Source organism: Mandrillus leucophaeus, unplaced genomic scaffold (genome assembly GCF_000951045.1).
Source record: "Mandrillus leucophaeus isolate KB7577 unplaced genomic scaffold, Mleu.le_1.0 Scaffold260, whole genome shotgun sequence".
In the NCBI taxonomy this organism is placed as follows: Eukaryota; Metazoa; Chordata; class Mammalia; order Primates; family Cercopithecidae; genus Mandrillus; species Mandrillus leucophaeus.
Genome location: NW_012102699.1, coordinates 1518385 through 1543739, shown reverse-complemented (window position 1 = coordinate 1543739; position 25355 = coordinate 1518385). Strand labels below are relative to the sequence as shown.

General features: G+C 35.9%; 1 protein-coding gene across 4 annotated transcripts in view; it reads left to right on the top strand.

Annotated features, from left to right (window-relative positions):
• The window catches only part of VPS13A (vacuolar protein sorting 13 homolog A (S. cerevisiae)), a 256563-nt gene that overhangs the window by 118974 nt on the left and 112234 nt on the right, over positions 1-25355 (top strand). For 3 of the 4 annotated variants that reach the window (XM_011984081.1, XM_011984083.1, XM_011984085.1), the window contains exons 27-34: positions 2020-2099; positions 3727-3786; positions 3989-4142; positions 5236-5352; positions 5432-5535; positions 15213-15380; positions 17437-17741; positions 25063-25210. In XM_011984081.1, coding sequence (XP_011839471.1) covers positions 2020-2099; positions 3727-3786; positions 3989-4142; positions 5236-5352; positions 5432-5535; positions 15213-15380; positions 17437-17741; positions 25063-25210 — 1136 coding nt within the window. The remainder of the gene's footprint in view (positions 1-2019; positions 2100-3726; positions 3787-3988; positions 4143-5235; positions 5353-5431; positions 5536-15212; positions 15381-17436; positions 17742-25062; positions 25211-25355) is intronic. The other variant, XM_011984082.1, reaches the window with a different exon arrangement.

The following is a 25355-nucleotide window of genomic DNA, read 5'->3' as shown; positions in this document are numbered from 1 at the left end:
TTATTTATCCATTCATGTACTGAAGGATATCTTGGTTGCTTCCAAGGTTTGCCAATTGTTAATAAAGCTGCTGTGAACATTTGAATGCAAGTTTTTGTGTAGACATAAATTTTCAGTTTCATTGGGTAAATACCAAGGAACATGATTGCTAAATCATCAAGAAACAGTTTGCTCTAGTAATTGGAAAGAAGAGTAAACCAATGTGACAGTGTTCCCTAATAACCCAGGAACTTTATAGCAGTTACTAATTTTTATGTTTATTCTTATGTTTGTTTTCCCAAGAACAAACGATTAAAAAACCCTTGCAAACAGAAAAAAGAGTATACAGTTATTATTGTGCTTATTTCTGTAATATTTTTGTTTCTGTTTTCTCAGAGGGAGTGAATAGCAGTTTCTTGCACAAAGTAAATGATCAGTAAATGCTTGTTCAATGAATGAATAAATGTGTAAACAAAGTGGGAACTTTTTTAAGGCTTCAAGTGTGGCTAGCTCTTGCAGTAGAAAACAGATTTATGTGCTAAGCATTGGGTTTGGAGGACTCTGTGCAATTTGTGGCATTTTTTTCCTCAGGAATTGTGTGATTAGTTTGTAGTCCTTTCTTCCAGTCTTTAGATACTAATTTTCTAGCAACCATAAGTCGTTGGTGATGACAGTTTTAAAGGCTTTTTAGAAATTCTCTTCTACAGTGGTTTTCTTAGTATAGCACATTTTGAGCAGAAACAGTAATATTAAAATGGGAGAGCTCCTTTAATCCCCCTCACAGGACGTGCCACAGGGGTGTGCACATCTCTAGGGGGAGCATGCACATGGGCAGATGCAGAGGCTGTGGGGAGTGCTTTTGGGCTCTGGCCCCAGGGCAGCATCTAGGGGTAGATGTCTACAACTCCTAAACCCCAAGGGGCTGTGTTAACAGTATGCTCTTTCAACTTTGCCATCTGCAGACGGCTTTTGTTAATCAGTTCAATAGACTGTCTTCCTTATCACAAGGGCAGGGGGCCAGTGTGGTGGCCTGAATTCTTGCCCAGTGTACCAGAAGAATCGGATGACATGTGGGCTGGAAGGATGAGTGCAAGGTTTTATTGAGTGGTGGAGGTGGCTCTCAGCAAGACGGATGAGGAGCCGGAAGTGGGGGATGGAGTGGGAAGGTGGTCTTCCCGCTAAGGTTGGGCCGTCCAGCAGATGGACTCTTCTCTGACTGCCCCTGGCTGAACTCCCCTCGGCATCCAGATGTCCTTCCTCTTCTCTCTTGCTCTGCCATGCTACCCCGCCACTCTCTGCCACTATCCACCACTCTGGTCCTCTGCTCTTCTCAATGCTCAGATGCGTGTATCTGTGCCCACTAAGGCCTTGGGCTTATATGGGCACAGGATGGTGGGTATGGTGGGCCAAAAGGCAACTTTTCAGGTGCAAAAACAGAAATGCTTGTTCTCACTTAGGGCCTCCGGTCTTTAGGCTTGAGGGTGGGGCCTTTGCTGGGAAACTGCCCTTTTCTACCCAGTATTTCCCTGTCTCCTGTCCATATCAGTATAACTAATAAAGACTGATTACATGGTAATAGGGTTTATTTTAATCTAAACTAATATACAGAAAACTTTGTTTCATCTCATTCCTGTTCTGTCTTCTGAACAGCTGGGTTTTCAAGGACTCTGATGATTTCCTTTTTAGTTATTTCAGTGATCCAGGGCCAGATATCTCTTCCTGCCGTTTCATTCTTCCTAAAAACCATTCTGGTTTCTCTTTAATTGATTCCTATTTTTCTTACCTTACCTCCTATCTAGGTTTAGAAGGGTATGAGACTTCAGTGTTGTGGCACATGAGGAGGTAAGGGAATTGTGAGGAGAAATTACATTTTTAGAGTTTAAAGAACAAAGAATTTACTTGACTTGAGTAAGGTAGAATCCAAGGTCCAGAACTCATACAGGAAAGCCTTCTTTTGCAATTACATAATTAATAAGATTGCTTGAATTTATTTTCGTTACCTTTCCTATGAAAAGATAATTTTAAAAAAATTATTTTTAGATGAGAACAGGAAGCCAGTTTATTTGGTTACAACGCTGGATAACACAATGGAAGACCTGTTAACGCTGGAATATGTAAAGGTAAGCAGTTTCATTTATATCTGCTTAATATGGTAAGTATGCAGCTGAAATGTTATAATCAAGTTTTGTAAGTTTGGTATTATTCAGTTTGTCTAACATTCACTCTAACATAATCTCTGTAACTCCTAATACTAAGGTTTTTTTGATTTTGTCATCTTGTATTAAATAGCTGTGATTTATAAATACTTCATATAGCAAAATAAGAAGATTATATTCTAAGTAGAAATGACCTGGAGTTTGATTTTTTTTTCTCTCAACAGGGGTACTGAGAAAGAAACACACTTTTTAGTCTTGATAGAGTATATTGTTATATGTGATACAAGATGATGCTTTCCCATTATTTTCCACTGTTTTGTGAAGTTACCTGATATTCCTAGGGTCAATAACTCTATTCCTTTTTTATTGATTTATGATATTCATTTTATCATCTGTTAAGCTTTTCTATGTACTATGGTATATTTCTAATTTTTCCATGTTTCTGCTGACTTATTTTTATATGTGTCAGACTATTTTAATAATTACTTTATAATAATAATGCAGAAAGCATTTAATCACTTTTAAAACCACTTTTGCTATCCATTATTGACTAGATATTTTAGGATTTTTGTTGTAGTATATGCATTATATAGCTTTTATATAACAAAAATGTTCTAGACCTAAAGAAAATGGATAAAGAAAATATGATATATACACAAAACAGAACACTATTCGGCCTTTAAAAGGGGGGGAATCCTGTCATTTGTGTCAACATAGATGAATGTGGAGGACATTATGCTAAGCAAAATAAGCCAAGCACAGAAAGAAAAATACCTCATGATCTTCTTTATGTGTGGAATCTAATAAAACTGAACTCATAGAAGTAGAGAGCAGAGTGATGGTTACCAGAGGGTAGCAGGGATGGGAGGGAGGGAAGGAGAGGGAATAGAGAGTTGTCAATCAAATGGTACAAAGTTCCAGATAGACAGGAGGAATAATTTTTGAGATCTGTTATACAGCGGGGGACTGTAGTCAATAATAATGTGTTGTTTATTTCAAAATGACCAAGAAAGTGAATTTCAAATGTCTCACCACAAAAAAAGATAGGAAAGTGAGGTGATAGATATGTTAGTTAGCTTAATTTAATCATTTAACATTGTGCACATATGTCAGAACATCACATTGTACTCCGTAAGTGTATATAATTATGATTTGTCAATCAAAAATATTAAATTTTTTAAAAAGAAAAAGAAAACACAGAGTATTTGGATACTTGGTGGACAATTCTGTCACAAATTTTGTTTTTAAATACAGGAAGAATTAGGAAGAACCGTACAGAGTTGTTGATGACCGAATGATTATTCTCCACACTTGATAATATCCAACATTTCCTCTCTTGATAATAAGAATGATAGTACGTAACGTTTATTGAATACTTGTTATGTGCCAAAGAGTCCCATACTTACATTTTCTTTTGTTCTGGTGAAGCAGTTGCTTATTTAGGTAATTATATGTGTGTGTATATGTATATATATATATATATGTATATGAACAGCTGGAAAATTACATAAATGTGTATTAGGACTATAATGTAATTGTATTTGTATGTCTTCCTACCATGTTCTAACAGATTTGTTTTCTCTTTGGATAGGCTGAAAAGAATGTACCCAACTTGAAAAGTACCTATAACAATGTTTTACAATTGATTAAGGTATGAGTAGATAATTTATTTTTTAATTATATACTGTATTTCTATTTCTTATGGAAATTATTTTCTAACTGGAATTGTAAGATCCTTAAAGATAAGAAAATATTATAAATTGTATCCTTTATGCCACAAAGCATAGTGCCTTGTAGACAGCTGGCAAGCAAATATTTATTGACCTATCACTAAAATCAGCTTTGTTCTTTAGGTAAATTTTTCCTCTTTGGATATTCATTTACACACTGAAGCACTTCTGAATACAATAAATTATCTTCATAATATCCTTCCGCAATCAGAGGAAAAATCAGCCCCAGTGTCCACTACAGAGACTGAAGACAAAGGAGATGTCATAAAAAAATTAGGTATGTTTTTTAAAAATTTAGCATCAACTTTTTTTCCTTTTTTAACCATGTAGGTCAAGAAATCTAGTCTCTGACTTTATCATTAACTTCAAATATTGGCTTCAGAATTCTATTGCCTAGGTTAATATCTAGAAGGATTCATTATATGCTAGGATAATTTTAGAAAATAAAGGAAACTACTGCTGAAGAAAGTGTTGCTTTTGTTTATCATATATAATAATTGGTTTTAGTTTAAGATTATACTGTAGGAGTGTTAGATTAAAAAAATTTTTTTTCTTCCACCTCGATCCCAGTAGGAGGATTAGATTTAAATTAAAATTTAATGCATTTCATAGCATTATTTTAGATTAGACAAATATGACTAACAAAATTTGAGTAATGTCAGCTGGGTGCAGTGGCTTGTGCTTGTGATCCCAGTGCAGGGAGGCGAGTGTTGTGAGAGTTGAGACTGGAGGATCGCTTGAAGCCAGGAGTTCGAAACTAGCCTGGGCAACATAGCAAGACACTGTCTCCAACAAAATTTTAAAAATTAGTTGGGCATGGTGGTGTATGTCTATAGACCCAGTTTACTTGGGAGACTGACACGGGAGAATCACTGGAGCCCAGGAATTCAAGATTGCAGCGAGCTACGAGCTACGATTGCACCACTGCACTCCATCCTGGGTAACAGAGTGAGACTCTGTCTCGAAAAAAAACCCAAAAAACAAAAAAGAGTATCAGAGCATATTTTAAAATCAGAGTAGAATACTTTCGAAGCAGTGAAAAGTTGCAATTTTGATAATGACAGGTACCACCTAGTAATTACTGGCTCTCAAAAAATTTTGAAATTTATAGTTACAGTGTTTTAGTTTCAAATGTTTAGTTTCTTCTAGAAACAATGTTTTGTCTATTTCCTTTTGTTTCCATTAGATTTGATTGTTTTTTAGAATTTTCAATTCAATAGGGCATATTATACCTTGCTTTCAGCTGAATTGCAGATCAGGTTTTCTCTAATATCACTATTTGTGGTGATATTTCAGTTACTTTATAAGTATAGTAAGGTAACTGCTAAACATTTTTCCTCATGTTTTACCATATGAATTTTTTTTTGCAGCTTTAAAACTATCCACGAATGAAGATATCATTACTTTGCAGATTTTAGCAGAATTATCATGTTTACAGATCTTTATTCAAGATCAGAAACGTAACATTTCTGAAATTAAGATTGAAGGTAATAAAATTTCACAAAAAGCAAATTAAAAGACATTAAATGAAAGAAAAGGCAGTTAATAATTCTTTTGTTCCCTTAGGGCTTGATTCTGAGATGATTATGAGGCCTTCAGAAACTGAAATAAATGCAAAGCTAAGGAATATAATTGTTTTAGATTCTGATATAACAGCTATATACAAAAAGGTAAGAATTTTTTAAATTAAGTAATAGTACATCATTAAATAGGATTGTCCTTTAGGAGTGGTCATAGGTATCATTTAGAGAGTTGTCAGAATTGAGTAATGTGGCTTATTATGTGTGTGGGTTTTGGAGTCAGGCGTGATTGGGTTCTTAGCTCTACTCCTTAGTAGCTGTGTGACCATTAGCAGGTTACCTAATCTTGGATTCTGTTTCTTTATTTGTCAAATGAGGATTGCAGTATCTCATAAATGAGATAAGTATAAATAATGCTCCAGGAACAAAGTTTTGGGAGAGAATCTAGTAAATACCTTTTTCACTTTTTTTTTTTGTTGTTCTCTTTATGTACTCTAAATCTCATAATGCATCTTAGATACATTTGAGGGTCTGAAGTCTGAGGAAGTGAGCTTTTTAAATAAAACTTATTCTCATCAATGATCACTAGTATAGTTGTTTTAATAATGTTAAGAGAGTCATTTGAACTGGATGATGAGTTGTTGAAGGTTAGGTAATTTGTTACTGGTTATAAAACAGTAAGGTTCCTGTTACAGAGTTGAACAGCAACATCCTACCTGAGGCAGGTAGGATTATGTATTTAAGGAGGTTAAAGGAATATCAGATAGTAGGATCAGGAAAAGCTGAAGTACTTGTTGAGTCAGGAAGTCAGTATTTGGAATATGTCAAGAAGAAAGGAAATAGATAAGTAGATTTTGCCAGTAATACTAATGATATAGTGATGACCTGATTTTTATGTTTAAAAAATTCTTATTTTGATATCTTCTTGTTATGGCTTGTTTCGTGGGATAGCAGAACAGTTCCAACATCAAAGAGAAATGACTCATAGCAATAAGGAGCAAGAAATTTTCCAGAAGCCATGATTTTATTTGTTTCTATTATTTTTATTTTAAAAATCACAGTATCAGTATTTAAGAAATAGATTATCCATTTTATTTTCCCTGTCTAGAAAGTAAAGCTCACAGAAATAAAGTATCTGTGAAAAGTTATGCAGAACTGAGAGCATGATCCAACCCATTGTTTTTGTCTCGTAATTTTATATTTATTTTTTATTTTATATTATTTTATTTTTTTGAGACAGTCTTGCTCTGTCACCCAGGCTGGAGTGCAGTGGTGCAATCTTGGCTCACTGAAACCTCCACCTCCTGGGTTCAAGTGATTCTCGTGCCTCAGCCTCCTGAGTAGCTGGGATTATGGGTGCATACTACCACACCCAGCTAATTTTTATAGTTTTAGTAGAGACAGAGTTTAACTGTGTTTGGCCAGGCTTGTCTCAAACTCCTGGCCTCAAGTGATCTGCCTGCCCCGGCCTCCCAAAATGTTGGTATTACAGGCGTGAGCCACTGTGCCTGGCCTGCAATTTTATTTTTAATATATCTACATGGTTAAAAATTCAGTTTACAAAAAGTTACAAAATTAAAAAAATCTTTCTGTCTTGTCTTCTTGCCCGATTTTCATTTCCATTTCCCTATTTCTTGACTTTGATTCCATTGTACATGGTATTTAAACAAACTGCCTTGTTTAGTAACTTTCCACGTGTCAAAGAACCAGAGAGGCATAAGGGTTTTGCCCTTATGAAATCAGACCTGATTATGAATCAGTTTCATAAGCCTTGTACAGTGATATATACTATTGTGTCAGTTTTAAGTATACTGAAACATTGAGCCCCTCAACTTTAAAGGTTGGCGCCCCCAGCCCATTTGTCTTGGAGCAGCATCCTCCATTTACCATAGCACCACTGGACAAATACTCTTTTTATTTATATATGCCATAGGGTAAAAAGGATTCTGGCTGACCTGATAGTCTCATGAAAACATATCATAGTAAATTAGTTTCTGATATCTTCTCCATAAAAAATATTTTGAAAGTAAAGGTTTAAAAAAATCCAGTTTTAATGCTTAATTCTTGGTAATGGGTATACAAGTCTTTCTAATTATTCTCAACTTTTCTGGCCTTGTTATTAGGCCAATACTTGCTTCATAAGATGAGTTGGGAAATGCTTTCGTCCTCTGTTTTCTGAAAAATTTATATAGAATTTGCATTATTACTTCCTTAAATGTTTGATGGAATTATCAGTGAGAATATTTTTCGTGTATAGTTGAGACTGGGATTCACTTTGTTTTCCATATGGCACTCAGTATCCAAAGGAGATCCATTCACTGCGTTTAATTGATATACCACTTAAGTCTGTTATAGTTTATGAATTTCCTTTAGTTTCTTCTCTGCCCTTGTGTGTGCCATTTTTTGCTATCTTATTCTGAACAATTTTCCATAGCCTTTATCTTGCTGATTATGTTTTCATGCTATTTAACATGTTACTGTCTCCTGTGTTTCCTTAAATCAATATTTAAATCTCAGGGCGCAGTGAGATTCAGGGTTTGGGAGTAGGGATTGGCAAGATACTTCATAGTTAGTGGTGTGTATTTGCAAAGGAGGCACATAGTGTGTAGCTGTCTTTTTTTTCTTTTCTGTTTTGCACTGTCTTGGGGTATCTTTCTTTTTTTGATGTTAGAAGCTATTTGTCGTTATTTCCTGTAATTTGGTCTTGAGGTGTGTGTCTGGAGAGTGGCCTTAAGCCAAAATAGCCACTTTCTAGCTGCAGGCATGTTGGTCAGATGGAACACTGGGGAGACAACACAACAAAACACCTTCGAGGGGTGCCCACCAGGGAGGCTGACGGGAAGTCTGGAGGCAGTAGGGACATTTCTTCATTTATTAAATGGGAGAGTTCACTAGTCTTTATGCCAGCATCACCAATCATTTTGACTTTTCGAAAGTTTATTCTCCAGTAGATTTCTTAGGCAGAGCTCTTAGGAACAATAATCCTTGACATTTATATTTGCAGGGTAGTTTGAGTGGATTTTAAATCCTTGACTTGAATTTTCTTTTCTAGATGATCTTAACACATGTTACTCCATGTCTTACGGCCTCCTATTGGTGTTGACAGTTCTGATGACAGTTTGACTTTCTTTCGCTTCTAAGAACTTTGCCATTTTTTCCCAGATATTCAAAGCTAATTTGAAGCTTTATGTAGGGACTTCGGACAGGCAGACATCACACTAGATGGTCAGGAACTGGTCTAGCAATTTTATGGCTTCTCAAATTGAGAGCATCTCTTGCTCTGAGGCTAGTCAGTTTCCTTTGAGAAAAATAGTGTAAGTATAAGCCTGACAGCCTAGATTCCAGGAGCCTATTGGTTGAAAGAAGTGGAGGCCGCATCATTTATAGATTTTTACTTAAAATACCGATTTTTTGATATGGTGTTTTATTAACCATTTTTCTGTACCTGAAGTCTCCTAGACCACAGCCTTTCTGCTCTAAACTCTGTCTTGAGCAAATCTGTTCTATTGAACTCAGAGAGGAACAGTCATATAGCCCTACTCATGTAACTTGCAGAGGATATTCAATTTTTTGTTAACTAATTTATCAGTATTTTTATATATATAGAATTTATACATTTATATGTAAATTATATATGTATACATACTGGTAAGTAAATTAAGAAAAAACTAATTTATATATTATATAATCATAATATGTATAGATAAAATTTTCTCTCTCTTTCGCTCTCCAATTACACAATCACGGCTCACTGCAGCCTCAACCTTCCCTGGCCCAGGTGATCTTCCCATCTCAAGTCCCCCAAGTAGCTAGGACTACAGGTGCACGCCACCACACCCAGCTGATTTTTGTAGAGATGGGGTTTCATCATTTTGCTCAGGCTGCCCTGAAACCTACTGAGCTCAGGCGATCCACCTGCCTCAATCTTCCAAAGTGCTGTGATTACAGACATGAGCCACTGCGCCTGGCCTATTTGAGATATTATAGTCAGCAGAAGATAAAAAGCCTTTCTCCACGTGGAATAAATAGTAGTTAATCAGTATTATAAAACAATATTAGAGAGTGATATGTGCTTTGAAAACCAAGAAAGCAGGGTAATGTGACAGGGTAATTCACGTATTACGATTATCAAGAAATGCTTTTTTACAGTAGAAACATTCGACAAAAAATCTGAACTGTGGATTTGAGCTCTGTCAAAAGAGCATTTCAGGTGGAGGAAAGAGCAATTATAGAAGCCTTGTAGCAGGAAGATGCTTGATATATTTTGGGAGGTTGTAGGGGCCTCAGTAACCTTTGGGTAGAATTATTTATTAGTTTCTGTTTTGGTTTAGTTTTTACTTTTTAAAGTCAGATTTATTGAGACAATTTACCTACAGTAAAACTTACCTTTTTTAGTTGTAATTCTGTGAGTTTTGACAAATACTGTTGTGTAACTTACTTTCAGCATATACAATGGGTCTGCCACCCCTAAAAATTCACTACTGCCCTTTGAGGTTAGTCCTTCTCCCCATCCCAGCACCTTGGAATCACTGCACTGGTTTTTGTTCCTATAGTTTTGCAGTTTCCAAAGTATTATATAAATGGAATCATGCAGTTATGTAGTCTTTCACATGTGTGTTTTTTTTTTTCTTAGCATGTGAGATTGTAATTTTTGTCTTTTCTCTTTATGTCTTGATCAGTCTGGTTAGAGATTTATCAATTTTATTGATACTTTGAAAGAACTAGCATTTGTTTCAATTGAATGTTCTCTGTTTTTAATTTTATTTCTGCTCTTTTAAAATTCCTTCTGCCTGTTTTGGATTTAATATGCTCTTCTTAAGGTGGAAGTTTAAATTATTGATTTGAGAACGTCTTTATTTTCTATTATAAGCATTTGCTGCTATAAGTATTCCTTTAAGCACTGCTTTAGCTGCATCCTGTAAGTTTTGATATATTGTTTTTTTAATTTTCATTCAATTCAAAGTATTTTCTAATTTCTCTTCTGACTTTCTTTTACCCATTGTTTATTTAGAAGTATGTTATTTAACTTCTAAATATTTTGAGATTTTCAGATCCCTTTCTGTTACTGATTTCTACTTTAAATTCATTATGGTCAGAGGAGAAACCGTTTCAGTTCCTTTAAATTTGTAGATGTTTGCTTTATGGCCCAGAACATATATGATTAATCTTGGTGAACGTTTCAAATGTATTTGCAATTAATATGTGTTTTTAGCAATTGCTGGGTTGAATGTTCCATTTGGGCAAGTAGGTTGGTGGATATAATTATTCAGGCTACTGATTTTCTGTTTACTGGTTGTGTTGAAGCTTCTGATTACAACCATTGATTTGCCTATTTCTCCTTTCAGTTCTTTCAGTTTTTTGCTTTATATGTTTTGGCGATCTCTTGTTAGGTACATATAAATATATATGAATTTTATGCCCCCTTTGTGAATATGTAATGTGTCTCTTTATCTGTGGTAACTGCTTGTTCTGAAGTCTACTTTGGTAGTAATATAGCCATTCCAGGTTTCTTTGGTTAGATTTGCATGGTCTATCTTTTTCTATCCTTTAGCTTTTAATGGATATCTTCTTGTTTAAAGTGAGCTTGCGTTTTTTTGAGGCAGAGTCTCACTGTGTTGCCCAGGGTATTCTTGAACTCCTGTGTTTAAGCTCACCTCAGCCCTGTAACTGGGATTATATGTGCATGCCACCACATCTGGCTTAAAATGGGTTTCTTATAGACAGTGTATATTTAGATCTTTTTTTATCTAATCTGACAACCTCTTGGCTTCTAATTTGTGTTTAGACTATTTTATAAAACTATTGATATGATTGGATTGTAATCTGATATCTCTGTTCCAATTTTGCTTATCCTATTCTTTGTATTCCTTCTTTTGGCCTGAATTTTGATTAATTATCACTTATTTTATGGTTTCTCTTGGGTTTTACAATGTATATATCTTTAATCATAGTCTATCTTCCAATAATATTTTATTGTTGTACGTATAGTGTAAGAATCTTACAATACCATACTTCCAATTCCTGTTTCCTGTCTTTCTTGGTATCATCATAATTTGCTTTATTTTGGTACATGTTGAAAACTCACAATGTGTACCTACTGGATTTGGTTTAGTCAGTTTTCTTTGGAGCAATTAGTTTTCTAAAGATGTTTTACATTTTTCTTCATTGCAACTCTTTCTGTAACTACTTCATGTAGTTTCTGTCTATTGTTTGTATTTCTCTCTGAAATACTTTCTCTCTTTTTTTTTTTTTTTTTTTGAGATAGAGTCTTGCTTTGTTGCCCAGGCTGGAGTGCAGTGGTACAATCTCAGCTCACTGCAACCTCTGCCTCCTGGGTTCAAGCAATTCTCCTACCTCAACCTCCCAAGTAGCTGGGATTACAGATGCGTGCCACTGCACCTGGCTAATTTTTGCATTTTTAGTAGAGATGGGGTTTCACCATGTTGGCCAGGCTGGTCTTGAACTCTTTGACCTCAGGTGATCCACCCGCCTCGGCCCCCCAAAGTGCTGGGATTATAGGCATGAGCCACCGCATCTGGCACTTTCCCAATTCATGTAATGCAGGTCTGCTGGTAACGAATTCTCTCAGCTTTTGGGGTATAGATGAGAAGCGAGGTAGGAAAAACCTTTATTTTACCCTAATTTTTCTGAGTGACATTTTTGCTGGGTTGATAGTATTTTCCCCCTTTCCAACTGTTAAAAGATGTGATTTCATTGTTCTTTGTTACACATAGTTTTGATGAGAAGTCTATGACATTTCTTATTTTTGTTCCTTTGTACATAACTTGTCATCTTTTTTGACTGCTTTCAGGATTTATATATAGTGTGTCTAGATGAGTTTAATTGTGTTTTGATATTTGTCCTGTTTGGGCTTTTCTGAGCTACTTGCATGGCTTTCATTATTTTTCATGTTTTCTTCAAATAGTTTCTCTGCCTCTGTCTCCCTCTGTCTCCCCCACCCCCCGGCTCCCCTGTTTTGTCCTCCTCCACTTGTTCCCTGTTCCTCTTCTTGAATTCCTAAAATTCTTACTAGATTTCTGTTTTTAGTCTCACAGCCTTTGGATGTTCTGTTCAAGTTTTTTTCCCATTGTTTTCTTAGTGCATTTTAATTCAAATAATTTATCTTGACCTATTTTCAAATTTACTAATTTTGTCCTTGGCTCTGATGAAAGTACTGACAAACCCACTGAAGGTATTTTTCACTTATGTTGCCATGTTTTTTAACCTTTAATATATCCTTTTGACTCTTCTTTTTTCCATTTTCTCTGCTATAATAATATTCACCATCTATTCATGCATATTTTCCTTTTCCACTAGAAGCCTTTACCATATTAATCGTACTAATTAAAATTAAAAATTTTAGTTTTAACATGGTTGTTATAGATGAGTCTGATTCTGTTGATTCCTTTATTACTTGTTTGAATTTTTTCCCTTGCTTTTATTGGGCATCTCATAATTACTGATTGAATGTCAGACATCATATCATGTATAGCAGGGGTCCCCAGCCCCTGGGCTGTGGAATGGTACCGGTCCGTGGCCTGTTGGGAACTGGGCCGGACAGCAGGAGTTGAGTGGTGGGCGAGGGAGCATTATTGCCTGAGCTCCGCCTCCTGTCAGATCAGCAGGGGCATTAGATTCTCATAGAAGGGTGAACCCTATTGTGAATTATGCATACGCGGGATCTGGGTTGCATGCTCCTTATGAGAATCTAACGCCTGATGCTCTGAGGTGGAACAGTTTCATCCCCAAGCCATCTCCCCACCCTCCAACCCCCGAGCCCCACTCTTGTGGAAAAATTGTCTTTCACAAAACAGCTCCCTGTTACCAAAAAGGCTGGGGACCACTGATGTATAGGATAATAGAGACTGATGTAAATATCATAGTATTTATGTCTGGAAATGGGGATGCCTCTTTTCTGCTAAGCTATTAGCTTGGGGTTGGGGGTTGAGCTTAGCTTGGTTTGAATTTTAGATTAATATGATTTCCTTCACGACATTACTGCTTTAGTTTCCTTTAGTTGTAGCTTGTGCTTAGGGTGGGTGGAGGCTGTGTTGCTCAGATTTTGCTCTGTGCTGAGCCTTTGACCTTTCTTCTACTCTTGTACCTCAGAAAATTCGCTTTCCACATTCTTAGCTCTGTCCTAGATGTTAGAGGCTCCTGCTGCTTGTTTCTTAGTGCTTGTGAGCTTGGTGGTGCATATTTGGGGAGAAGGCAAAGTGGTTTGGATAGGCTTGTTAGTGTCCTGGTCCATTTTCAGTCCTAGCCAGGGCTGTTTCTATGAGTCTCAGAAATGGAGTATTCTTGGCCATCCTGTCCCTCCTCCTCATGGTATCTGATTGATATCTCTCATATTTCCTATGTGGGATTGACTGTCCTTCCCTTCCCCTAGCAGAGGGAGACCGCTAATCATCTGGCCCCAGGAGAGTTCTTGTTCTTCCCCTAGATACAGAGTTATATTTTACTGTTGTCCCTAGGATACTGTTTTTTCACCTGTGCCCTGAGGGCAACAAGTTTTACTAGTTTCTTATGGCTATTGTTTTGAGAAGATGATAATTTTGGTAGTGCTTTGGGCCTTTTCTGCAATGGAGGCTTCTCACCTTTTCCAGGGTTGTACCAAGGAAAGCTTTCTCTTGTTTCCCACTTGCACCCCGCCCCCATCTTTCTCAAGAGCTCCTCACGTGTGTGGCTCCCAGGGATTCTGCATCTCACATTAGTCCACACTTATCCTTTATCATTTTAGCTGAATTATTCTTACCTATATTGTATAGTATCTGATACCTCTTTCTCCTCTCTACCACAAGTGAACTGGTGCTTATTTTCTGTCTCTCCCTGAAAGTACCTGTTTGTCCTTAGATTTTTAGGGACCTTTGTTGTCCTGTGACCTCAGATTGCTAATAGTTTTAAGAAAGTTGTGATACCATAGTTTATCTGTTTTTTTTTTTTTTTTTTTTTTTCCTTTTTTTAAGGTTTGGAGGGGCCCTCATTCTAGCTTTGTGCACCCTAGGCAGAAGCAGGACTGTAGACTTCTTTTCAGCCCTGTCTCGTACCTCAGCTTTCGGAGGTCACTTATACATCTGGTTCTGGAGGATTCTTTGTTCTGTAGTTGTAACTGATGTGCTTGTTGATGGCTCTTCAGCTCCCTGTTCTTGCTTGCCTCTAGCATTTAGGAGAATTGAGAAAGCTGTGAGCTTAGTGCTCTGTCCCTCTTCCAAAATTTTTTTAAACATTTTACATCTCCTGTTGTCTCCACCATTTTTAACTGTTGTTGCAGAGCTGGAGATTTTTAACCACTGAGGTGATTTCTGGTTGGCAATTAAGATGGCCCTTTACAACCTGATAAGGAACAGAAGTATAGCAATAGGAGGAGACTCCTTTGGAGAATCCAGAAAAATCTATTCACATACCTCAAATCAAGAATAGATTTCAGTAAGGTGTCGATGTACAGTGTTTTTCAAATTTTTGTCAGTGAATCAAGAAATACATAGTTGTTCTCATTACAAAAGTATACTTGCAGACAGAAAATACATATTCAGATACTTCCTCTTCTCTTCTCCATTAAAAAAAAGAAAAAAGGAAAAAAGCTGGAGCCAGAACTACTACCTTGATTTTATGACCCACAAAGGGAACAGCCACCACCAGTTTGTAAAACTTTGTAGTGTAGGTTCCAATAAAGCTGTTGTAATCGAATTGTTGCCTCATTTGTGCTTGGCTTGTGAATACTTGAGAGATTTTCTGACTATGTTTTGTTATTTTTTACTGTTTTATTTTGTACTGAAAACACTTCATTTCAAAGATCGATTGTGATAATTAAATTTTCTCTTATTAAGGCTGTTTATATCACTGGAAAAGAAGTTTTCAGCTTCAAAATGGTTTCTTACATGGATGCAACTGCTGGTTCTGCATACACAGATATGAATGTGGTTGACATTCAGGTTAATTTAGTAGTTGGTTGCATTGAAGTAGTTTTTGTCACAAAATTTCTGTGTTCTATATTGGTAAGTATTAAATTATTTTTTATTTTACACTAGTTGGAAATTGCTGTATGTCAAATATGGATGAAGACTAATAAGAATTCCCTGCTTGCAATTTTTTCTGATTTTTAAAATAATTTTCTGGGTACCATTTATTATACATAATGACTGAAATGTGTAGTTCCTTCTTTACATAACATCATTTTGACATGGGAATATTCCAATTAATTGAAATACATATTTTATATATTAACATTAAGTATATGTACATTATATATCATATATATTTTATATATTAATTAGAACCTTCATTTTATATGTCATTGGCCTAAGTCTTCATTTTGCCTGACTTGCAACTATAATTTTAAAATACTGAATATATAAATTGAAGTTTGTTTTGGTCTCAAGTCATCATTAAGAAAAGGTTCTTTTAATTTTCTAGAGACAAGGTGTTGCTCTGTCACCCAGGCTGGAGTGCAGTGGCATGATCGTAGCTCTTTGTAACCTTGAACTCCTGGATTCAAGTGATCCTCCCGCCCCAACCTCCTGAGTAGCTGAGACTACAGGCACATACCACCATGCACATACCACCAAATTTTTTTTTTTTTCTCTTCAAGTGTTTATACAGATGGAGTCTTGCTCTGTTGCCCAGTCTGATCTTGAACTCCTGGCCTCAAGTGATCTCCTGCTTTGGCCTCCCAAAGCACTGAGATTACAGGCATTATGTCCGACACAAGAAAATCATATTTTCGATTGCATTGTCATTCTGTGAATATCAGGGACTTTAAGGAGTTAGATTTAACCCCTATATGACTCCACCCTAAGGCATTTCGATTCTTATTTCTGCTTTTCTTGTTTCGGTTTTTGTTTTTCCCTTGCTGTCAGCTGATATTTTTTCCTGTGGGTGTCATACCTGTCTCCATGACATCACTATTCATTCTTTTAAAATGCTGTCTCTGTGTTTTAGTGTGTGAACTAGGTAATCAAATCTAAGGTTGTAGTGGAATAAATAGGCCAAGTGTGGCAATTCTTACAAGCAAGAAAAGTATTTGTGTATTCATTTGAATGTATTTGGGAACGTGGAGCCCTCTTTTGTTATTTCAGAATTCTAGGTTAATTCCATATAATGTTGCTGTTTTGTGATCTTTTAAATTTAGGTTATCATGCAGTTTTTCTATAGCCATAAAATCATTTTGCATACAAAAATGTAAAGATAAACAAGTATTCCTTGTTGAATTTCTTCTCTTTAAAAAAAAAAAAAAATTAAAGTTGGGGTCTTGCTCTGCACCCCAGGCTGGAATACAGGGGCGTGCTTCTAGCTCACTGCAGCCTCAAACTTGTGCAGATCCCACCTCAGCCTCCCAGATAGATTAAATTAGCAGGGACAAGAGGTCCCTGCTAATTTTTTATTTTTAATTTTTTTTTAGAGACAGGATCTCGCTATATTGCGTAAACTGGTCTAGAACTACTGGCCTCATGTTATCCTCCTACCTCAGCCTCTTGAGTAGCTAATTTATTTTTATAACCAAAAAAATCATGTCACTTGAACCCTCTTGTACTTATACTTAGAAATTACTAAAATGTTAGGTTTTCTTTGAACATGAAAATTAAGTATAAGAGTATAAATCTAGGTAATTATATTTTATGTCATTGAAGTATTTTTTTGGAATTTGGAAATTGGAAAATTATTTTGAAACTTCTTAAACATATTTTATTTATTTATTTTTACCTTACAAACATAAATGAGCTCTCTGTCCACTGAGGTTGTATAGAGAAATAGCGTTGTTCCCTTTAGGGAAAGTGAGGTAAGGGAAATAGATATTTGTAAGACATTCCAACGATCCCATTTAGCTTTGTTCTGAGGACTAGATTTTTATTTTATATGTTGTCTTTGTGTTTCTCAGTTTTTGTGGCAGAAAATTAAGATTTAATATAGACAGTAAGACTTTGAATAAATAATGTTTGTTATATCAAGTAAAAGTTTTTTTTTTTTTAAATGGAGGTGAAACCCGAAATATCAATATATATTTAATGTCTTATTTATTAATAACCTTAAGAATATAATTCTGTTATGTTACAGGCTTTTATAGATAATTTTCAGGCAGCTAAACAAGCCTTGGCTGAGGCAACTGTTCAGGCAGCTGGAATGGCTGCTACTGGTGTAAAAGAACTGGCACGAAGGAGTTCCAGAATGGCACTGGATATTAACATCAAAGCCCCAGTTGTGGTCATCCCGCAGTCTCCAGTTTCTGAAAATGTTTTTGTTGCTGATTTTGGGCTAATTACAATGACAAATACCTTTCATATGATAACAGAGAGCCAGAGCTCTCCCCCACCTGTTATTGATTTGATAACAATAAAGCTGAGTGAAATGCGACTATACAGGTAAGCTTTTCAAGAGTATATTTGTGTGGAATGCAATATTTTTCTAACTTTTTACGTTAAAGACTTTAATGTCTTGAGTAGTCTGTTTACAGTGAGTTTTATTTTATTAATTATATGTAATTTAGTGATTCTCTCTTCCTTAAGTGTATTTTGGCAAAATCAATTATAGTCTTTGCATTTTAAAAAACCTAGAAAGTGTTTGAAACTTTCTTCTTAGGTAATTAGGAAAACTACAAAATTTATTATCGGAGGAAATATATTTGTGCTTCTTTGTAGTTCATTATAAGTTACAGGGCTATGGAATAAATGAGGAATTTCTAACGTAATATGTTTATTCACTTTGCAAATACAGTATCACCTTATCTTCTCTGTCAGTTGTGTGCTATGACTCTGATGCTGTAATTTAAACAAACAAACAGTAGAATGCAACCTTATGTATTCGTTAACCATGGGGTTGGGAAGTAGGGGGATAAACAAATGTTCAAATAGTTCCAGAGCTTTTATACTGCGTCCTCTGTGTTTCTGTGCTGTTTCTAATCCCCATTCTGAATTTATGTCCTGTTTTCCAACTTGGATCCTTCTCTGTTTATACTTCTCAACTGCCCTCTTCCTTCTTTCATTTTTCTTTGATATCATTCTCTTGCTTGTCTCTTCACCTTATTTTTGTTTCATTTTTTACTTAACTCCCATTCTCTACTTCTCTTTAGCTTCTGATGAATCTGTCTTTCCCTCCTGCACTTTGACCAATTGAATATTTTTAAAGCAGCTTTATTGAGACATAGTTGACACAGAACAAGTTGCATACCTTTAATATTATACCATTTGATAAGTTTTGATATGCGTACGTTTCTGACAGTTTTTGTACAGTTGTATTATTTCTTCCTTAAGTATTAGGTAGAATTTACCAGTGAAGCCATCTGGTCCTAGAGTTTGCTTGTGGGAGGTTTCTAAATCACAGTTTTTATTTCTTTAATAAATTTGGGGCTGGCTATTCAAGTTATTTTTTCTCGAGCGACCCTCCCTAGTTTTTTAAAAGATTTTTTGCATTTCATCTAAGTTGTAAAATTTAATGGCATAAAATTTTTCATAATGCTCTTTATTTACTGATAATCTGTAATGGTGTCTCCTGCCTCATTCCTGATATTTATAATTTCTGCCTTTGTACTGATGAATCTGATTAGAGATTTATACGTTTTATTGATCTTAAGAAGCAGGTTTTGGTTTTATTATTTTTTCTATTGTTTTTGTGTTTTCTTGTTCGGTGATTTCTAATTCAATATTTATTATTCTGCTTTGGGCTCAATTTTGCTCTTTTTATAAGTTTTTTTAGGTGGGAGCTAAGATTATTGATTTGAAACATTTCTAATATATGATATAGTGCTGTAAATTGGAGTACTTATATTGTGCTATAAATTTTAAGTTACTCTACAATCCTGTGTAGCTCTCTTCTCTCTGGTATTTTATTATATAACTCTAGCTACCTTGGTTTCTCTTGGATTCTCATCTCTTACCTTCTCTACTCTGGGGCTTTCCTGGCCTTCTCCTGGGTTCCCCCTCCCTGTACCATGGCCTGTTAATTATTGCAAAACAGTAGTAAACTGAGACAGTCGTAGGGCTCACCTCATTTTTTTCCCAACTCTTTGGAGTCATTATCCATTTTTGATGTCTTGTATCTTGAAAACTATTTTAAATAAATTTTGTGGTTTTTTTTTTTTTTGGAGAGCAGGGTTATTTCAAGCAGGAGTGTAAACCCATTCATGTTACATCATCTTAGATGGAAGGAGAAATTTCTGTCACTTGAGCACTTATTAAGCACGAAATATATCCCAGGCATTGTGCTAAGAATAAGAAATATAATAGTAAGCAATATTTACAAGGGATTAACAAACCCTACCTCATTGGGTTGTTGTGGTAGGTACTGTTTAATAAATATAGTGGGCTGGTGCATAAAAATGGGATCATATTTTGAAAAGGTTCTAGAAATTAGGTCCAAAGGAGACAAAACTAGAGGTTGGAAGGATAGTTTGGTAACTATTGCAGTAACTCACATAAGAATTATAGGTGACTTAGTCTAAGGTAGGGGAGTGAAGTAGTGGAGAGCTGACCAGAATTTATAGTAACTGATGATTGAATGGGTGTGGGAGTTAAAGGAGAGGAGAAATTAAAATTCACTTTAAGTTGCAGGCTTGGAAATCAGTGTTTGATGATGATGCACTTCACTGAGATAAGACAGAATAATGCAGAAAAACCCAGTAGAATACAGAGAGTAATTATTTCCATAATAGGCAAAGTAGCCTGAAAGTGATTGCATGACTTCTACATGGAGAGATCTTGAAAGAAATCCAGAAGGCAGTGGAATATTTGTGCCTAGGTGATGCATATAGGTGACGTTGTTTAGACTTCTAGTTTTAGGAGTTCTTAGTAATAATTTGTGCTAGTCACTGAAGCCATTGGAATGAACACAGTCACAAGAAAGCTTGTAGAGTGGGACATATGAGGAAGAATGCTGAGGAATACCAGTATTTAAAGAATTGGCAGAAAAAGGAACCCTCAAAAGAGACTAAGAAGGAGCAGAGAGATGAGAAACCAGGAAAATGTATTGAGGCAGCATTGAGGGTCCTGCTGATATTGTTAACCGTGAATTAATACTGTGTCTTTTTTTTTTTTTTCATGCAGTACTTGGTATTTTGTGTTTGGAATCCAACAGTCAGTTGGATTGAGACAAAACTGAATTTTTGCCAAGCAAGTGTGACCAAAGGTAGTGGAACAGGATTTTAATGATTGAGAATCATGTTGATGGATAATAGAGAGGTGATATGATTTGGCTGTGTCCACACCCAAATCTCATCTTGAATTGTAGCTCCCGTAATTCCCACATGTTGTGGGAGGGACCCAGTGGGAGATAATTGAATCATGGGGATGGTTCCCCCATACTGTTCTCATGGTAGTTAATAAGTCTCACAAGATCTGATGGGTTTATAAGGGGAAACTCCTTTTGCTTGGCTCTCATCCTCTTTTTGCCTGCCACCATGTAAAGACGTGCCTCCATGTCTCCTTTGCTTTCTGCCATGCTTGTGAGGAAGGGATCCAGTTTCAGTTTTCTTCAAACGGCTAGCCAATTTTCCCAACACCATTTATTAAATAGGGAATCCTTTCCCCGTTGCTTATTTTTGACAGTTTTGTTAAAGATCAGATGGTTGTAGATGTGTGGTGTTATTTCTGAGGCTTCTGTTCTTTTCCATTGGTCTATATATCTGTTTTGGTACAAACACCATGCTGTTTGGATTACTGTAGGCCTGTAGTATAGTTTGAAGTCAGGTAGTGTGATGCCTCCAGCTTTGTTCTTTTTGCTTAGGATTATCTTGGCTATATGGGCTCTTTTTTGGTTCCATATAAAATTTGAAGTAATTTTTTCTTATTCTGTGAAGAAAGTCAATGATAGCTTGATGTGAATAGCGCTGAATCTATAAATTACTTTGGGCAGTACGGCCATTTACCTCAATGAGATACCATCTCACACCAGTTAGAATGGCAATCATTAAAAAGTCAGGAAACAACAGATGCTGGAGAGGATGTGGAGAAACAGGAACGCTTCTACACTGTTGATGGGAGTGTAAGTTAGTTCAACCATTGTGGAAAACAGTGTGGCAATTCCTCAATGATCTAGAACCAGAAATACCATTTGACCCAGCAATCCCATTACTGGATATATACCCAAAGGATTATAAATCATTCTTCTATAAAGGCACATGCACACGTATGTTTATTGCAGCACTATTCACAATAGCAAAGACTTGGAACCAACCCAAATGTCCATCAGTGATAGACTGGATAAAGAAAATGTTGCACATGTACACCACGGAATACTATGCAGCCATAAAAAAGAATGAGTTCATGTCCTTTGCAGGGACTTGGATGAAGCTGGAAACCATCATTCTCAGCAAACTAACACAGGAACAGGAAACCAAACATCACATGTTCTCACTCATAAGTGGGAGCTGAACAGTGAGAACATATAGGCACAAGGAGGGGAACATCACACACCGGGGCATGTCATGGGTGGGGGGCAAGGGGAAGGATAGCATTAGGACAAATAACTAATACTAATTAGTTATTTAGTAGAAATAACTAATACTAATTAGTTAACTAATTAATGCATGTGGGGCTTAAAATCTAGATGATGGGTTGATGGGTGCAGCAAACCACCATGGCACACATATACCTATGTAACTCACCTGCACCTTCTGCACATGTATCCCAGAACTTAAAGTATTTAAAAAAAAAAATTAGAATTGCGTTTTGTGTTGCAAATAGCTTTTTTTCTTAAAAATATGCTATAAATTTTCCATGTCTTTATTTTGAGTGCATAAATTTTTCCAAATATTTTATTCATCAGTTTTTAGAAAATCTAAATCTGCCTTTTGTTATAAATTTGATTCTAATATATATAATTTTTGCTATTATAAGTAACACTATATTGATGATTGATTATTACATCAGTACTTATGTAATTGTCTACTCATTTCTTTGGGATAATTCATTTCCTTAGGATGAGTTCCTAGAAATAGAATTACTCAGTTATAAAGTATAACCAATTTTTCCTGAAATAATTGTAAAATAATTGGTAATTGGAAATGCAGTTGCTGGGCATGTTGGCTCACGCCTGTAAACCCAGCACTTTGGGAGGCTGAGGATGGCAGATTGCTTGAGCTCAGGAGTTTGAGACCAGCCTGGGCAACACGGTGAAACCCCATTTCTACAGAAAATATGAAGATTATCTGGGTGTGATGACGTGTGCCTGTACTCCCAGATACTTATGGGACTGAGGCAGGAGGATTGCTTGAGTCTAGAAGGTTGAGGCTGCGATGATGTGTGTTAATGCCACTGCACTCCGGCCTGGATGATGAAGTGAGACTGCCTCAGAAAAACAAACAAAACCCCAGAAAATGCAGTTTAGTTACAATGTATTAGAAAGCGCATTAAAAAAAATTGGAATTCATGTTTGTGACTAGGTTCTTTATACATTAATCCAATTTGACTGCAATTTAGCAAATATTTATTCGCTATATGGCACATGCTAATCATCTAAGTACTGACAAAAAGCGGAGAATAAGATGAACATAGTTCCTGCCCTCATGAAGCTTTCATTCTAATTGAAAATACAGAGGACATAATAAACTATTGAAATGCAATATGTTAAATGCAGTGATGGAAAAAGTGTAAGGTACATGTGGGAGCACATAGGAAAGGTTTATTTAATCCATATATTGGGTAGTACTGATAAGAAAAGTTTTTCCTGAGAAAGTAATCTTTTCACATAGCAGTTTTCTTTCTCACAGTTTGTCCAAAGGGCAAAAATTTACTCAAAGATATATATACACACATATATGTGTGTGTGTATGTATATATATACACACGTGTGTATATATGTGTATATATGTACACATACGTATGTATATATATGTGTATGTATGTATATATATACACACGTCTGTATATATATACACACGTATATATATACATACACACATGTATATATGGAGAGAGAGAGGGAATAATCCAAGTATTAGGGTGAAGAATTGGAAACTGAAATTTTAATAATAGAAGGGTAATTAAAATACTTATAGCCATTTATTCTAATAAGGCCATTGAAATTATATATGCATCCTAGCCTATGATAGGATGCATATATAATTGCATATGCATATCAGAGGATAACTGAAAAAAAGAAAAGAAAACCTATGTGTGCAGCATTCCCTGTGGGGCTTTTAGATTCCTTAACCTATTACTGTTAAGTGGAGACTGCAAGCATGCAGGCATATGTAAGTTTGGTGTCACTCTGTCATTCATTCATTAAATGGCTTGGTACCAGGCTTTTTGGGAGATCCTGATGAACTCTCATATTTCTCTCCTGTTGATTAAATGGTTGCCAAAATTCTACAGTCATGATGTTATACCTTAGTTTAAGGATTTGCTGCTAATTAAAATACAAGTACATTATTGAGGAGTAACACTTTGAGACTGTCACTTTGAGGTACAATGGGAGGCTTCTATGGCCACATTGTTACTTGAAGGGGTTCAATTGACCTACTACATTTTTCTTCATTCCTGAGTATCAGTCTTACCTTTATAAGTGCTTGGAAAGAAAAATATAGTTCAACTTAATATGAAATTGTATGTATTCAGCTATTTTAACTCATAGAAATAGAAATTTCATATGGTGCTGCTTATTTTTTATAAAGTAAGGGAATATGTGATATTTTGTTACTTATCTAAATCAGTGAATTAAAATGTTTTTATAACGATGTCTTATATAATGTTTGTTTACAAATTACATGGAGTGTTTTTGTTTTGTTTTGTTTTGTTGTTTTTTGTTTGTTTTTTTTTTGAGACAGAGTTTCACTCATGTTGCCCAGGCTGGAGAGCAATGGTGCAATCTCAGTTCAATGCAGCCTCCGTCTCCTGGGTTCAAGCGATTCTCCTGCCTCAACCTCCCAAGTAGCTGGGATTACAGATGCACACCACCACACCTGGCTAATTTTTGTATTTTTAGTAGAGACAGGATTTCACCATGTTGACCAGGCTGCTCTCGAACTCCTGATCTTAGGTGATCCACCCGCTTCGGCCTCCCGAAGTGCTGGGATTACAAGTGTGAGCCACCGCTCCTGGCCTACATAGAGATAATTCTTATTTTAATGGTTTGCTATACAACTTTTATACTTTTGCAGTTTTTACTATATTACAAAATTGTATTTAAAAATACATATTTCTCCCCCCCTTCCTTTTTTTTTTTTTTGAGACAGAGTCTCGCTCTGTTGACCAGGCTGGAGTGCAGTGGTGCAATCTTGGCTCACTGCAATCTCCACCTCCCCGGTTCAAGCAATTCTCCCACCTCAGCCTCCTGAGAAGCTGGGACTACAGGCGCGTGCCACCACACCCAGCTAATTTTTGTGTTTTTAGTAGAGATTGGGTTTCACCATGTTGGCCAGGCTGGTCTCAAACTCCTGACCTCAAGTGATCTGCCCACCTCAGCCTCCCAGAGTTCTGGGATTACAGGTGTAAGCTACTGTACCTGGCTCTATTTCTGTATAATATGAAACACTCAGCTTAGTGTGAGTCACCTAGGTTTTTAGTGGGATAGAACATCACTCAACTCATTTTGACAGATAAAAAAAAAAGCCTGATAGATTTTTTTCCCTTTATACCCAACAAATTATTGATTTCTGCTATTTGCATATAAAAGGATACATTTAAGGTAATCTTTTTTTAACTACCCGAATGTATATGAGCCAATTTAAAAGAACGTTATCTTTACTTGTAGATCTCAATTTATTAATGATGCATACCAGGAAGTACTGGATCTACTACTGCCATTAAATCTGGAGGTGGTGGTTGAACGAAATTTATGCTGGGAGTGGTACCAGGAAGTTCCTTGTTTTAATGTAAATGCTCAGCTGAAACCAATGGAGGTAACTTTTTTTTGGATACTTAACAATTTTTGTTTTGCTTGTTCAAAAATATTGCTTGGGGACATAAGGCATCATTTGAGTGGAATTTGTATATATATAATCACCTTGGTCAGAATTGAAGTAGTGATTATATTAAATTAGAATT